The sequence below is a fragment of the Melozone crissalis genome, unplaced genomic scaffold (assembly GCF_028551555.1).
Source record: "Melozone crissalis strain CALT ecotype California unplaced genomic scaffold, PUWL_Pcris_2 ptg000107l_1, whole genome shotgun sequence".
Lineage (NCBI taxonomy): Eukaryota > Metazoa > Chordata > Aves > Passeriformes > Passerellidae > Melozone > Melozone crissalis.
This window is the reverse complement of record NW_026535884.1, coordinates 5,701,371-5,716,475: the sequence shown is the minus strand read 5'-3', so window position 1 is coordinate 5,716,475 and position 15,105 is coordinate 5,701,371. Positions and strand designations below refer to the sequence as shown.

Here is a 15,105-nt window from a genome sequence, read left to right as displayed (position 1 = left end):
TGAGCTGGCTACAGTGACATTCAGAGTGGGGGTCACATTGTCCCCCGGGGCCACCACAGGGCTGGCAGTGCCCCCACAGGGCCCCACAGGGCTGGCAGTGCCCGGTGGCACGGCTGGAGCACGGCAATCCCAGAAGCAGCAATGGTTTGGGGTCCCCCTTGCCCAGAGGAGCTTTGGGGGTGCTGGATGAGTCTGGCCGCAGGCAGAGCCCCCTGTGCCCTCCTGGAAGCCCAGATGGTGACCCCATGGGTGTCCCCAGAGCCCCCTGTGCCCTCCTGGAAGCCCAGATGGTGACCCCATGGGTGTCCCCAGAGCGGGCAGAGCCCCCTGTGCCCTCCTGGAAGCACAGCTGGTGACCCCATGGGTGTCCCCAGAGCGGGCAGAGCCCCCTGTGCCCCCATGGAAGCACAGCTGGTGGCCCTGGTGGCCCCGTGGGTGTCCCCAGAGCCCGCACAGGGCCGGGCCGGCTCAGGCGCTGTCCCCAGGCCCCGGGGCACGGCCGGGCCCGCTGTCAAAGGCTCGTGGAGGACACGGAGAGCGTGGGCGAGGAGGGCGGCGGGAAGTTGAGCAGCTCCAGCACGGCCACCCCCACGCTGCTGCGGCGCGTGAACATGCACGAGGCCGCCACCCACTTGTTGGTGCGCGGGTTGTACTTCTCGATGGAGTTGAGGCTGGAGCTGCCGTCGTTGCCGCCCACGGCGTAGAGCCAGCCGTCCATGGCCACCAGGTCGTGGGTGCTCCTGCAGGGACAGCACGGGGTGAGGCTGGGGGTGCTGGGGGGGCTCAGCACGGCAGGCACCCCACAAACAGCCCGTGGAGAAATGAACTGTTGGGGCACCAACAGGCAGAGCACAGCACAGAGCCACTGATGTCCCCCTTCAGTCTGACACTCTTGTCCAAACCTCATCAAATACCAAACCCCATCAAATACCAAACCCCATCAAATACCAAACCTCATCAAATACCGAACCCCATCAAATACCGAACCCCATCAAATACCAAACCCCATCAAATACCAAACCCCATCAAATACCAAACCCAATCGAATACCAAACCTCATCAAATACCAAACCTCATCAAATACCAAACCCAATCGAATACCAAACCCCATCAAATACCAAACCCCATCAAATACCAAACCCCATCAAATACCAAACCTAATCAAATACCAAACCCCATCAAATACCAAACCCCATCAAATACCAAACCCCATCAAATACCAAACCTAATCAAATACCGAACCCCATCAAATACCGAACCCCATCAAATACCAAACCTAATCAAATACCGAACCCCATCAAATACCGAACCCCATCAAATACCAAACCTCATCAAATACCAAACCCCATCAAATACCAAACCCCATCAAATACCAAACCTAATCAAATACCAAACCCCATCAAATACCAAACCCCATCAAATACCAAACCCCATCAAATACCAAACCTAATCAAATACCGAACCCCATCAAATACCGAACCCCATCAAATACCAAACCTAATCAAATACCGAACCCCATCAAATACCGAACCCCATCAAATACCAAACCTCATCAAATACCAAACCCCATCAAATACCAAACCCCATCAAATACCAAACCTAATCAAATACCAAACCCCATCAAATACCAAACCTCATCAAATACCAAACCTCATCAAATACCAAACCCCATCGAATACCAAACCTCATCGAATACCAAACCCCATCGAATACCAAACCCCATCAAATACCAAACCCAATCAAATACCAAACCTAATCAAATACCAAACCCCATCAAATACCAAACCCCATCAAATACCAAACCTCATCAAATACCAAACCCTATCAAATACCAAACCCCATCAAATACCAAACCCCATCAAATACCAAACCCCATCAAATACCAAACCCTCTGAGCTCCCCCTTCACTCTGACACTCTCACCCAAACCTCATTGAATACCAAACCCCATCAAATACCAAACCCCATGAAAAATACCAAACCCTCTGAGCCCAAAATCCTTGGCCTTGCAAGCCTTAATTCCTCCCACAGCCCAGCAGCAGCATCTCGGTGGGCTCAGCCAGCTCAAGCCCTGGCTCTTTATGGCCACACAAAGGGCAGAGGATAAATCCCTGTGCAGAACAGCCCTGCTGTGCCCTCCTGGCTGTGCCTCCAACCCCTCTGAGCACGGCAGCAGCGTGCTGAGCCAGCCACAAACCCCGAAACTCCGGTGTGTCTGTGTTTTGTGGCACAGCAAGGTGAGATCCCCGCTCCTGAGGCTCCAGAGGGCACAGCCCCTTCCTCACCTGCGGATGTTCATGGGGGCCACGCTCTCCCAGGTGTTGGATTTGGGGTTGTAGCGCTCCACCGAGTTAAGGCAGCTGGTGCCATCATTGCCCCCGGCCACGTAGAGCATCCCCTCGAGCACAGCCACACCTGCACTGCTCCTGCGGCTCAGCATGTTGGCAATGGGGCTCCAGGTGTTCATCTGGGGACAGGGAGCCCATCATTGCCATCCCACACACCCCTGCCATGTCGGCAATGGGGCTCCAGGTGTTCATCTGGGGACAGGGAGCCCATCATTGCCATCCCACACACCCCTGCCATGTCGGCAATGGGGCTCCAGGTGTTCATCTGGGGACAGGGAGCCCATCAGCCACCCCACAGAGCCCTGCCAGGTCAGCAATGGGGCTCCAGGTGTTCATCTGGGGACAGGGAACCCGTCATTACCACCCCACAGGGCATCTCCCACCCATCCCTGCCAGGTCAGTCCTGCTCTGGCCACACAGTCCTGCCATGAAAACCCTCTTGGGGGCATCACTTTGTTCCTCCCCGCTGTCCCGCAGTTGGCAGGAGCAATCTCACTGCCCGGCTCAGAGAGCACGGCAGCAGCTGGCAGGAGCCATCCCAGGGGCACAGGGATGCCCGTGCCAGGCCACCAGTTGTGCCCCAGCTGAATGCCAGCCCAGCCTCAGGGACTGAGCTGTATCTATTTCCAATCTGGGCGAGTGCAGCTGGGGCTTTGCAGCTCAGGAAAAGACTCCAGAACCTTCCCTTTGATGTCCCTGCAGTGACTGACCCTGCTGGGCAGAGCTGTGTCCCCAGCCCGCCACACTCCCAGCTGAGCTGGGAACAGCTCAGGGCACGGACAGGACCCTGCTGCCCTCAGAGCCACGGGCAGTGGGGCCAGGGGCTGTTCTGGGGTCCAAACCTCACAGGGAGCTCTCCCGGAGCAGCTTTGGGTCGCTGTGCTCAGGAATCCGCCCTGGCTGCTGTGTCCCTGCTGATCCCCCTCCATCCCCCAGCCAGGCACGGCGGCTTGAGGCCTTCCTGAAGAGGGGAGGAGCACAGGAGTCACCCAAACCCCCTCCCACACTCACCTGGGGCTCGTACTTCTCCACCGTGGCCAGGTGTGACGAGCTGTCGTAGCCCCCCACTGCATAGAGGTTTCCTTCTGCAAAGACAGAGCACAGGCATGAGCTGAAAACACATCCCTGTCCCACTCACAACGCCACCGGTGCCACTCTGGGGGTGCCCACACAGGTCCAGGCTGAGCCCCAGCACAGGTGCCACTCTGGAGGTGCCCACACAGGCTGAGCCCCAGCACAGGTGCCACTCTGGTTAAAATTAGGGAAGTTACATTTCGATAATTAGCACGGACTGAGTTATAAGAATTAAAAATACTTTTTAACACATTATTAAAATAAGGAGAAGAGAATTTACTTTCTTTTAAAGCTTGACGCAGTTCTTTTACATCATGGTGAGAAAGACTTTCAAATCGTGGATTTACATCATCACGATTACACCTTACAGGTAATGCAAAGAGTAGTTTCTTTGAATTAAAATATTTTTTAAAATTTTGATTAATATTAGACTAATTAGGTAATTGTAATGGAGGGTCAACTTTTAACTTAGATTGTTTTTTACTTTTTTTTTTCTCAGTACTACTGTGTCTGAATTGGAGGAGTAGGTAGCATTACTATTAGCTGTTTTGGGAGTTCTTGGCAGAGGTGTTGCAGAGGGGGCAGGAACTGGAGCAGAGCAGCACAAGGAACCCTCAGGAGCCTGCCCAGGACCCCCCAGTCCCCTGGCAGCACCCACCCAGTGTGGCCAGGACCCCCTGGCAGCACCCACTGGGCATGCCCAGGACCCCGACCCCCTGGCAGCACCCACCTGGCCTGCCAAGGACCCCCCCAGCCCCCTGGCAGCACCCACCCAGCGTGCCCAGGACCCCCTGGCAGCACCCACCTGGCCTGCCCAGGACCCCCAGCCCCCTGGCAGCACCCACCTAGCGTGGCCACGCGCACGTAGCGCCTGCGGGTGCTCATGGCAGCGATGGACGTCCAGGTGCCCGTCAGCGGGTCGTACCTCTCTGCACTGCAGGGACACAGGGACAAAGCTGGGACACTGGGAAAGCCCAGGGCAAAGCTCCCGGACACGGGGGGCTCTCGCAGATTGGGGACAGACAGGGAAATGCAGGGGGAGCTGACACAGGCTGGGTTCTGTTGGGGCAGGGGGATACAAAGAGGGGAGAAGGAGGTGTGTCGCTGACATCTTTTCATTAAAAATCCTTTCCTTAAGATTTTTTCCTCCTGAGAAGCTGAGAGGCTTCAGGAACAAAATGCAAACAATGGTTATCTGCTGCTGTGGGATGCAACAGGTGCATCTGGGATTGGTCTCGTGTGGTTGTTTGTAATTAATGGCCAATCACAGCAGAGCTGGCTCGGACAGAGAGTCTGAGGCAGCTGCCTTTGTTATCATTCTTTTCTTTTCTATTCTTAGCTTAGCTAGAATAGAAAAGATTTTAGAGAAGATTTCATTCTTCTGAGATGAAACCTTTCCTTCTATTCTTTACTACAGTTTTAATGTAATCTATATAATAAAATAATAAATCAATAAATCTGAAACATGGAGTCAGATCCTCGTCTCTTCCCTCACCCTGAGAGCCCTGTGAGCACTGTCACAGAGGTGAGCTGTCAAACATCCACTCAAGGCTGGGGAGCAGGGCTCCCAGCTCCAGGACAGGGCGTGCAGGAGCAGGGAGGCTGCAGCCAGGCCACCCTACCTGTTGAGGCACGAGGCCCCATCGTAGCCCCCGGCGGCGTAGAGGAGCCCGTGCAGGGCTGCCACCCCCAGGCAGCTCCTCCTGGTGCCCATGGACACCTCGGGCTGCCAGCAGTTGGTGACAGGGTCGTAGGACTCCACGGTGGCCAGGTCAGAGGTGCCGTCGTAGCTGCAGAGGGGGAGAAGGGGCTGCTCAGGGAAGCTGTGCCTGCCCCTGGATCCCTGCAGTGCCCAAGCTGGACGGGGTTTGGAGCAAAGCGGGATGGTGGAAGGTGGGATGGGTGGGAGGAGATGAGCTTTAAATTCCAACCATCCAACACAAACCAGTCTGGCATTCTGAGGGAAATGGGCAGTTCAGGAGGGGGCACTGCCCATGAGGAATGCCCATGGGGCACATCAGTCCTGTGGGGTCAGTCCTGCTCCTGCCATGAAAACCCTTTTGGGGGGTCCTCCTTTCTGTCCTCTCCTCTCTCCCACAGTTCCCAGGAGGAATCTCAGCTGCCTGCCCCAGAGAGCCATCCCAGTGTCACAGACATCTTTTATGGAAAATCCCTTCCTTAGGATTTTTTCTCCTGATAATCTGAGAGGCCTCAGGAACAAAATGCAAACAATGGTTATCTGCTGCTGTGGGATGCAACAGGTGCATCTGTGATTGGTCTCATGGGGTTGTTTCTAATTAATGGCCAATCACAGCCCGGCTGTCTGAACCGTCTCAGTCAGGCACAAACCTTTGCCATCACTTCTTTTCTATTCTTAGCCAGCCTTCTGATGAAGTCCTTTCTTCTATTCTTTCAGTATAGTTTTAATATAATATATATCATAAAATAATAAATCAGCCTTCTGAAACATGGAGTCAGATCCTCATCTCTTCCCTCATCCTCAGACCCCTGCGAACACGGTCACGTCCCAGGGGCACAGAGATCCTTGTGAGCAGGGAAGGGGCTTTTCCATGGCCACCCATGGGATCCTGGATCACGGTGCCCGTCTGTGCCCCCTTACCCTCCCACAGCATAGAGCTTGTTCCTGATAGGGGCGATGCCATCGGGAGCCCAGCAGCAGCTGGCAGGAGCCACCCCAGGGGCACAGTGAGCAGGGCAGGGGCTTTTCCAGAGCCACCCCAGACATCCAGGATCATGCTGCCCATCCGTGCCCCCCTCCCCGTGCCCCCTTACCCTCCCACGGCGTAGAGCTTGTTCCCGATGGCGGCGACGCCGACGCGGGCGCGGCGCGTGGACATGGAGGCCACCATGTGCCAGCGGTCCGTGCGTGTGTCGTAGGCCTCGCAGTCCCCGTGGATGGCAAACAGGCTCCCTCCACCTGCTCGGGGAGGGCCAGTGTTGGAACTCAGCACATCCCTCCTGTCGGGGTCTCTGGCTGCTCACAGCGACCCCAAGGAAAGCTGGAAAGGCTCTTCGCAGCCTGGCGGTCAAAGAAGGAGTCAGAGCTCTTCGTTTCTCAGTCTCAAGGTTGTTTATTGTACCTGATCTATAAAATTCTTTCTCCTGCCCTGCCAAGGTCCACTCAGCAAGAATGGCAGAGGCACTGTGCCTGCCCTCGGGGCAGTGTTATCTAACACAGGTGATAGGTATTGGAAAGTAATTGTAAATGTTGTACATGTAGTTTTTAGTATAAAAAGATAACACCGCCCTGGGGGCAGGCAGAGCGCCTCTGTCTGTCCTGCTTAGTAGACCTTGGTTGGACAGGAGAAAGAATTTTATAGATAAGAAACAATAAGCAAACTTGAGAATTAGAACAGAAGAGCTCCGACTCCTTCGACCGCCAAGCTGGGAAAAGAGACTTTCTAACACATCTGGGGGTCACTGTGAGCAGCTAAACCCCAAGAGCTGAGGGGAGCAAACACAGCCCAAACCCCTGGGATGGGGCAGGGATTTTGGGCAGGGATTGGGGCAGTGATTGGGGCAGGGATTGGGGCAGGGATTGGGGCAGGGTTTGGGGCAGGAATTGGGGCAGGGATTGGGGCAAGGTTTGGGGCAGGGGTTTGGGGCAGGGATTGGGGCAGTGATTTTGGGCAGGGTTTGGGGCAGTGATTTTGGGCAGGGATTGGGACAGGGTTTGGGGCAGGAATTGGGGCAGGGATTGGGGCAGGGATTTTGGGCAGGGTTTGGGGCAGGGATTGGGGCAGGGTTTGGGGCAGGGGTTTGGGGCAGGGATTGGGGCAGGGTTTAGGGCAGGGATTGGGGCAGGGATTGGGGCAGGGATTGGGGCAGGGATTGGGGCAGTGATTTTGGGCAGGGTTTGGGGCAGTGATTTTGGGCAGGGTTTGGGGCAGGGATTTTGGGCAGGGTTTGGGGCAGGGATTGGGGCAGGGTTTGGGGCAGGGGTTTGGGGCAGGGATTGGGGCAGGGTTTGGGGCAGGGATTGGGGCAGTGATTGGGGCAGGGATTTTGGGCAGGGATTGGGGCAGGGTTTGGGGCAGGGGTTTGGGGCAGGGATTGGGGCAGTGATTGGGGCAGGGATTGGGGCAGGGGTTTGGGGCAGGGTTTGGGGCAGGGATTGGGGCAGGGTTTAGGGCAGGGATTGGGGCAGGGGTTTGGGGCAGGGATTGGGGCAGGGATTTTGGGCAAGGATTGGGGCAGGGTTTGGGGCAGGGATTGGGGCAGGGTTTGGGGCAGGGATTGGGACAGGGTTTGGGGCAGGGTTTGGGGCAGGGATTGGGGCAGTGATTGGGGCAGGGATTTTGGGCAGGGATTGGGGCAGGGTTTGGGGCAGTGATTTTGGGCAGGGATTGGGACAGGGTTTGGGGCAGGGATTGGGGCAGGGATTGGGGCAGGGTTTGGGGCAGGAATTGGGGCAGGGATTGGGGCAAGGATTTGGGGCAGGGATTGGGGCAGGGATTTTGGGCAAGGATTGGGACAGGGTTTGGGGCAGGGATTGGGGCAGGGATTGGGGCAGGGGTTTGGGGCAGGGATTGGGGCAGGGATTGGGGCAGGGATTGGGGCAGGGGTTTGGGGCAGCAGGCCCTTACCCACAGCGAAGAGCACGGTGCTGGCGCCCTCGCAGCGGCGCGGGCGCGTGCGGCTGTTGCCCAGCACCCCTCTCTGCTCGGGCATCAGGTGGTACTTGAGCGCCTCGATCAGCAGGTCCTTGCACTCCGAGTGGTGCCGCACCAGCAGCTCCGTGTCCACGTGGCTCATCAGGAAATCCCGGCTCAGCAGCGGCAGCCGCACGCACTTCATCAGCTGGGGGGACAGCAGAGCCGGGAGTGGGACACGGGGACTGGAAGGGGACAGCTGAGAGCAGGGAGAAACTCCTGGGGCTGCCCCATCCCTGGGAGTGCTCAGGGACGGCTTGGAGCAGCCTGGGATAGCCAAAGATGTCCCTGTCCATGGCAGGGGGTGGAATGAGATGGGATTTAATGTCCCTTCCCACCTGGACTGGAAGTGGTAGGACGGGGTCCTGCTGCTCCTGCCCTGTCCTGCAGCTTCCTCCAGCCCAGGCACTTGGAGATGGTGGGCACAACCAGCCCCCTTCCAGCACTCTCCCCTTTTCCCAACCCACTCTGAGCCCTTCCCAGCCCACCCTCAGCCCGTTCCCAGCACCTCACCCTGGGCACGTGCTGTCTCCTGCTGTCCACGTCGTGCTTGACCCAGCTGAGCACAGCCCTGTACACCTCCTCCTCCGAGGGCACGTTGAGGCTGTCGCTGGAGATGAGGTCCAGCACCTGGGGAGGGCAGAGCTGCTCGGTGTGGAGGCACTCCCAGCTCCCAGCACAGGGAGCAGCAGTGCCAGCTCTGCCTCCTGGGCGTGCTGGGGGCTCCAAACAGCGACTGGGTGCCCCAAAGGCAGCAGGTGCAGCTCTGTGGGGACATCTCTGACCATTCTCTCTCCCTGGCTCTTTTCCCGTCACTGTGGCTGAGGCTGCTGCAACGCCTGACAATTCTCCCTGCAGTGGCAGTGGCAGCAGGGAGATGACTCTGCTGGCATTTGTCCCTTCTGTATTTCCTGGGACAGACCCAGCAGCCCTGGCTGCTCCCAGCCCTGTCCCTTCATCTGCCAAGGGCTGCAGAGCTGCAGCAGGGGCAGATGGGACCCTCCCCTCACTGTCACCTCCCCCTGCCCCAGGGATGGGTGACAGAAACGCCATCCCCTCAGTGCACATCCCTCAGGCTTGTCCCTGACACACAGAGCAGGACAAGCTGTGCTGCCCCCTGACCTGCACCATGCCAGCGGGGCCTCTGGCACAGACATCTTTTATGGAAAATCCTTTCCTTAGGATTTTTTCCTCCTGAGAAGCTGGGAGGCCTCAGGAACAAAACGCAAACAATGGTTATCTGCTGCTGTGGGATGCCACAGGTGCATCTGGGATTGGTCTCATGTGGTTGTTTCTAATTAATGGCCAATCACAGTCCAGCTGTCCAGATTGTCTCGGTCAGTCATTTATCATTTCTTACAACTTCTTTTTCTATTCTTAGCTAGCCTTCTGATGAAATCCTTTCTTCTATTCCTTTAGTATAGTTTTAATATAATATATATAATAAAATAATAAATCAGCCTTCTGAAAGAGGCGTGTTCGCTCAATAACAGCTGCTCGTAAGGAGCTCGCTTGGGTTTCAGGATAGCAAACTCAAATTCATTTTGCTTGGTTTTTCTTGCTAGACCATGATGCTAAAAGGCACAAGGGTTGATCTTTGCTGTTTATAGCTTAGTTTGTTCATTATTATTTCATCTTTCCCTTACGGTACGCAGTCTCTATCGCGCCAATGGCGTCTTTGCATGGAGTCAACACTCTCGTCTGTTCCCTCCTCCCGGGACCCTGTGAACACCACTGTCACAGGCCTCACCTGTTTGAGGGGCAGCAGCATGAACTCCTCAGTCTTGGACACCTCCACGAAGTGCTGGAGCACGTACTTGTGGGCAGACTTGAGCAGGTCGCTGCACGAGTGGGTGTCAGCAAAGCCCCGGATGCCCAGGCAGTTGGAGGGGTCCAGCTGGCTGAGCAGGAACTTGCAGCAAGCATCCCTCACACCATTGAGCTGAAGCAGGCTGGCAGCAGGGAGAAGGGTCTGGCAGGGTGGAAAAGAACGGGGCAAAAGGGAGTTCCCAGGGCAAGGAAACGATTTCACCCTCGTCCCACTGCGAGGCACGAGCAGAGCAGGTTTAGTGAGTGAGCACCTCCAGGCACAGAAAGGACAGAGCACTCTTGGTTTCTAAGGTGGAGAACAGCTGGGGAGGACACCTGTAACTCCCCCCAGGGCCAGGTGCTCAGGAACAGGGCTGGGAACTGCACAGAGCTTTGAGAAATCACCTCTGGGAAGGGAAGGGAAGCAGCTCAGCTCCCTGAGCGCTGCCAGCCCCAGCTGCCACCACAGGCACAGCTGGCAGTGCTGAGCAGGAGAGAGGAGAACCCAGGAGGAAAATGTGGAACAGCACAGCTTTGGGAGCAGGGGGAACAGCTCCTACCTGCACATTGCCCTCTCCCACCACGATCTCAGCCGTGTAGGCGTACTGCACCAGCTGCTCCAGCGCCTGCGGGTCGATGTCGTGCAGTGTCACATGGGTCTGGCGGCTCTCACTCATCTCATCTGGGCCAAAGGACACCCAAAATGAGCAAAACCCCCCCAGCAGGGCTGCTCCCCCACAGGAGGATGCGTGGCAGCAGCTGCATCCACCTCTGCATCCCAGCCCAGGGAGGGTTTCTGTCCAACTCTGGGGAATGGGGACCAGGATGGCAGGAGGGACACCAGGGTCCTGGGCAGGGGGACACCAGGATCCTGGGCAGGAATCCTGGGCAGCGAGGGACACCAGAATCCTGGGGAGAGAAGGACACCAGGATCCTGGGCATAGAGCTGTGGGCAAAGGGAATCAGGGAAGGGAGGGAAATGGAGGATTAAACCATGCATGGAACAAGTGGTTTGTTTCTGGAAGGTTTCCTGCCCAGCTCTAGGGACTGGGGGGCAGGTCTGCAGGACGGGGGACAGGATCCTGTGCAGGAGGGGGACACCAGGATCATGCACAGGGGCAAAGGGACTCAGGAAGGCAATGAAATGCGGAATACTCCTGCTCTTGCTGACAGAAATGACACATGAAAGGGCAGAGCAGTGAGAACAGGGAGGGGATTTGGAGAGGGGAGGGATTTGGAGAGGGGAGAGCTGCCAGCCTGTCCCTGGGGAAGAGAGGACTCTACTTGCTTGTGAACATGGCGTGGAAGTAGGGGCTGCACGACGCCAGCACCACCTTGTGGGCCTTGATCTCCTTGGTGGCCACGTGCAGGACGATGTCGCAGAGCAGCCCCCGCTGCCGCATGCGGTTCATGCACACGAAGGCGTCGTGGTAGTGGCGTTTGGAGTTGTGGGAGATGCTGTGCCCGTCGCGGTTCAGCAGCTGCACTGCCCCTTCCATGGCTGCGGTGGGCACCGGCGGGGGCAGCGCCCTCCCGCCGCCTCTGCCAAAGGGGCAAACAAAGGGTTAACGGCGGCAGGGGGCTGCAGGGTGGATGGGGGTACGGGGGAAATGGGGGGATGTGGTAAATGGGCTTCAAAGGGGTCACTGCGGGCAGGGGAAGAGCCACAGCCAAGGTGGACCCAAAACGGAACCAAGATGGGCAGAAGGTGGACCCAAGGTGGATCCAAAATGGACCCAAGATGGACACAAGATAGACCCAAAATGGATCCAAGATGGACCCAAGGTGGATTCAAGACGGACCCAAGATGGACCCAAGATAGACGCAAAGTGGACCCAAGATGGACCCAATATGGACCCAAGATGGACAGTAGGTCACGAGTTTTCACACTTTTATAAGTTTTGGTCCATGTCCATATTGGGGTTCCCTGTCCAATTCCAGGTCCATGTTCTGCAGTGCCACCCTCCCAGTTTGCCCCCCTCAATTCCCTCTTTGCACTTTTTGGGCCTGGAGCTGCAGCTTGGTTCTGGGGCTGGAAAAGGATTGTTCTGTGTGCCAGAGCTGTGAGAAGAACTGCTGACACTACACATGAAGCTCAGAGTCACACACCAATGCAGCACAGAACGTGGAAAACATGAAAGCTCAAACTTAAGGCATCAGTCCAGGCTTTAGCCCTGGGTGATCCCTGTGGGAGCCACCACAGCTCAAGCCCCCTGTGCTGACAGCGGCCCTGACAGCTCTGACCAGGCCCTGACAGGGAAATGTCATCTGCTTCAAACAAAGAGGGGAAACTCAGGCTCAATATGGGGAAGGAATTCTCCCCTGCGAGGGTGGGGAGGCCCTGAATGGATTTCCCAGAGAAGCTGTGGCTGGATGGAGCTCAGAGCCCCCCGGGATGGTGAAAGGCATCCCTGCCTATGGAACCAGATGATGCTTCACACTCCCTTCCAACCCGAACCATTCAGTGCTTCTAGGAAAACAAACGCCGCCTGCTCAGGGAGCATTTATTCACGCGGAGATTTCCTCCCCCTGCTGCTGTTTGCACGCACAAGGCCTTTGCGCCGGCGCTGGGGGGGCGAGCAGGGATGACTGAGCAGCAGGAGGAAGGAGGGGGAGGCAGCACAAGCAGCTTGAACCCGTCCCGAGGCCGCCAGCTGCCCCCGCATCCCTGCGGCGAGAGGATCCCCTCGGCCCCCGCTCCTGCACGCCTCCAGCATCACCCAAAATAGCAAAGCAGCATCCCGGGCCTGCTCAGCATGGCTGCAGCCCGCCCTGCCATTCTATGGAGCAGTTGTAGTGAGAGGATCCCCTCGGCCCCCGCTCCTGCACGCCTCCAGCATCACCCAAAATAGCAAAGCAGCATCCCGGGCCTGCTCAGCATGGCTGCAGCCCGCCCTGCCTTTTTAAAATAGCAAAGCAGCATCCCGGGCCTGCTCTGCCTCGGCTGCAGCCCACCCTGCCTTTTTATGGAGCAGTTGTAGCACGTACGGAGGCCGGGGGAGGATGGAAAGATGAATAAACATCTTTTATTTCCTGTGCGGGGAGAGAAGCCTGCAGTGCCCTTTGCTGCTGGCATCACCCGGGTGCCACGAGGTCCCTGCTGCCCCTGGCACAGGCAGGGCCTGCTGGTGCCCTCCAGAGGGACAGCAGCGTGGCACCGTGCCCTGGGCACCAGGGAAGAGCCCAGGATTGAGGTCCTGTCCTCCAACATCTCATTTTGGGGAGCTGCAGCATCCCCGGGACACCCCATCTCCTAATTGCCATGTGCTGGCGGAGGTGCCCACAGAAAACAGGGTTTTTGTTATTTACATCCCTGCCTGGGCTCCAGAGGGGCAGGGTTAAACTCCAGAGGGGCAGGCACAGAGCCCAAAACACCAGTGGGTTTGATTATGAGCCATGGAGCAAGTTACCAACCTTACATGAAGATCAGCAAGCCACCACAGTTTAAGTAGAATGATAGTGAAGTTATCACGGGGTGAAAAAGCAGATTTCGGGGTTTTTAGACTGGGGGTTCAGGGGGCATGACGGAGGGATCTGGGCATGCCCAGCCTTTCTCCTTCTTCTTCTTCTTGGCCTCCATCTTCTGGGTGATGGTGGCACTTTTGGATTGGTTTAGAGTAGAAGCTCACTGTCTAACACAAGTGATACGTATTGGGAAGGAATTGCAAACATTGCACACATAGTTTTTAGTATAAAGACATAACACTGCTCTGGGGGCAGGCAGAGTGCCTGGAACTGTCCTGCCAGACAGACCTTGGCAGGGCAGGAGAAAGAATTTTTTATAGATAAGAAACAATAAACAACCTTGAGACCGAGAACTGAAGAGCTCCAACTCACTCTTCAAGCGTTCAGGCTGGGAAAAGAGACTTTAACATTTCTGGGGTCACTGTGAGCAGCTAGAGACCCTGAGACTGCTCCCTGTGCCCTGTGCCACCTCGCTGGCAGCACCAAGCATCCCTCATTTCCCTGGTAAAACCCCATTCCCAGGAAATGAGGCTCTGTGGGGTGTCACTAATGGGAACACCAGGGACAGAGCAGCAGTGTCAGGGCTGCACAAACCCATCCTGTGGGCAGCAGCAGCAGCACCGCACGTGTCCCCACGGGCTGGGACGGATGTGCTGCCTCCCCTGGAATAACTCTGAGCTTGTGGCACACAAAAAAAACCCCAAAAAAACAAGAAAAGGAGGCGTTTGTTTGGCTCCTCCGCGCCAGAGCGTGGCCGCGCATAACAGCTCTGTTAATTAATGCAAATGATCCCTGCCCAAAGGGAGGCCTGTTCTCCGCACACAAAAACACCATATTTTGCTGGGAGCGAAGAGAAGTGTGCGGAGCAATAAACAGAGCATCCTCCGGGGAGAGGCTGCGAGGCTGCCCTTTCCCCAGGAAGGGCCTGCAGAAAGGCTTTGTGTGGGCAGCCTGGAGGGGCATTCTGTGTCTGCCAACAGAGCAGGGCTGGGGGGCAGCAGGGCCACATCCTGTGCAGCTGCTGCCGTGGTGGGCACAGGGAGCAGGGCACAGCCCCCATGCCCCCGGGCCTGGCACGCAGCCAGGCTCCAGCCCATCCCCTCCATCCCTTTGTGCCTCCTCCCTGCTGGAAAATCAGCTGTTTGTGCCCAGCCCCGCAGCTCCCACTCAAGGGAGAAGGCACGAAGCCCTCGGTGGCACTCAGCAGGAACCCAGCATGGCACAGCAGCACAAACAGCTCTGCCAGGTGGCACCGTGGGGCCAGGCCCCCCTCCAGGGCTGGACCCCCCAAAATGGCACAGCCAAACCCCACCTGGGATGGAGAAAAAGCTTGGATCCCCGGGGAAGCAGAGGATCACAGTGCAGCAGCATTTTTCCATCAATAATCAAGTGCCAGGGCTGTTTGCACAGCCACAGCAGATCTGCACCGCCCTTGCCCTTCAAACTGGGATATCTCAAATTATTCCTTCTTCCAGAGGGAAATAATAATAATAACTCCTATTTTGCAATTATAAAAATAATTTCTATTTTGCGATTTATTACGAAATAAATTTATTACAAAATAGCGCTGCCACCTTTCCCACAACCAACCCCAGCAGAGAGGATGGATGGGAACCATTCAGCTGTGCCCGTCCAGGAGCCAGATGCCAGGCAGGCACTGAACCCAGGCAGCTGTCCCCAGCAGGATGTGTCACCCAGTGCCACTGACACAGAAAATGAAACGCTCTGGGGTCCAGC

At 56.7% G+C, this 15,105-nt stretch overlaps 1 protein-coding gene across 1 annotated transcript; it reads right to left on the bottom strand.

Annotated features, from left to right (window-relative positions):
* Positions 1 to 438: 438 nt before the first annotated feature.
* Positions 439 to 11,479, bottom strand: KLHL17 (kelch like family member 17). The gene is made up of 11 exons (XM_054292119.1): positions 11,192 to 11,479; positions 10,464 to 10,585; positions 9,845 to 10,066; positions 8,608 to 8,724; positions 8,029 to 8,242; positions 6,215 to 6,359; positions 5,044 to 5,211; positions 4,267 to 4,355; positions 3,359 to 3,432; positions 2,285 to 2,466; positions 439 to 740 (listed from the first exon to the last, which is right to left on the bottom strand). The coding sequence occupies exons 1-11, from the start codon at positions 11,400 to 11,402 to the stop codon at positions 512 to 514; spliced, it is 1,773 nt and encodes a 590-aa protein (XP_054148094.1). The 5' UTR covers positions 11,403 to 11,479; the 3' UTR covers positions 439 to 511.
* Positions 11,480 to 15,105: the final 3,626 nt, after the last annotated feature.

Bases quoted from the DNA above. Each gene is read 5' to 3' on its own strand.
- KLHL17 (XM_054292119.1), bottom strand. From the start codon at position 11,402: ATGGAAGGGGCAGTGCAGCTGCTGAACCGCGACGGGCACAGCATCTCC. The intron at 10,067-10,463 runs GTAGGAGCTGTT...CCACCCTGCCAG, and splicing joins TGGGAGAGGGCAATGTGCAG to ACCCTTCTCCCTGCTGCCAG. The intron at 8,725-9,844 runs GTGAGGCCTGTG...TGCCCTCCCCAG, and splicing joins TGCTGCTGCCCCTCAAACAG to GTGCTGGACCTCATCTCCAG.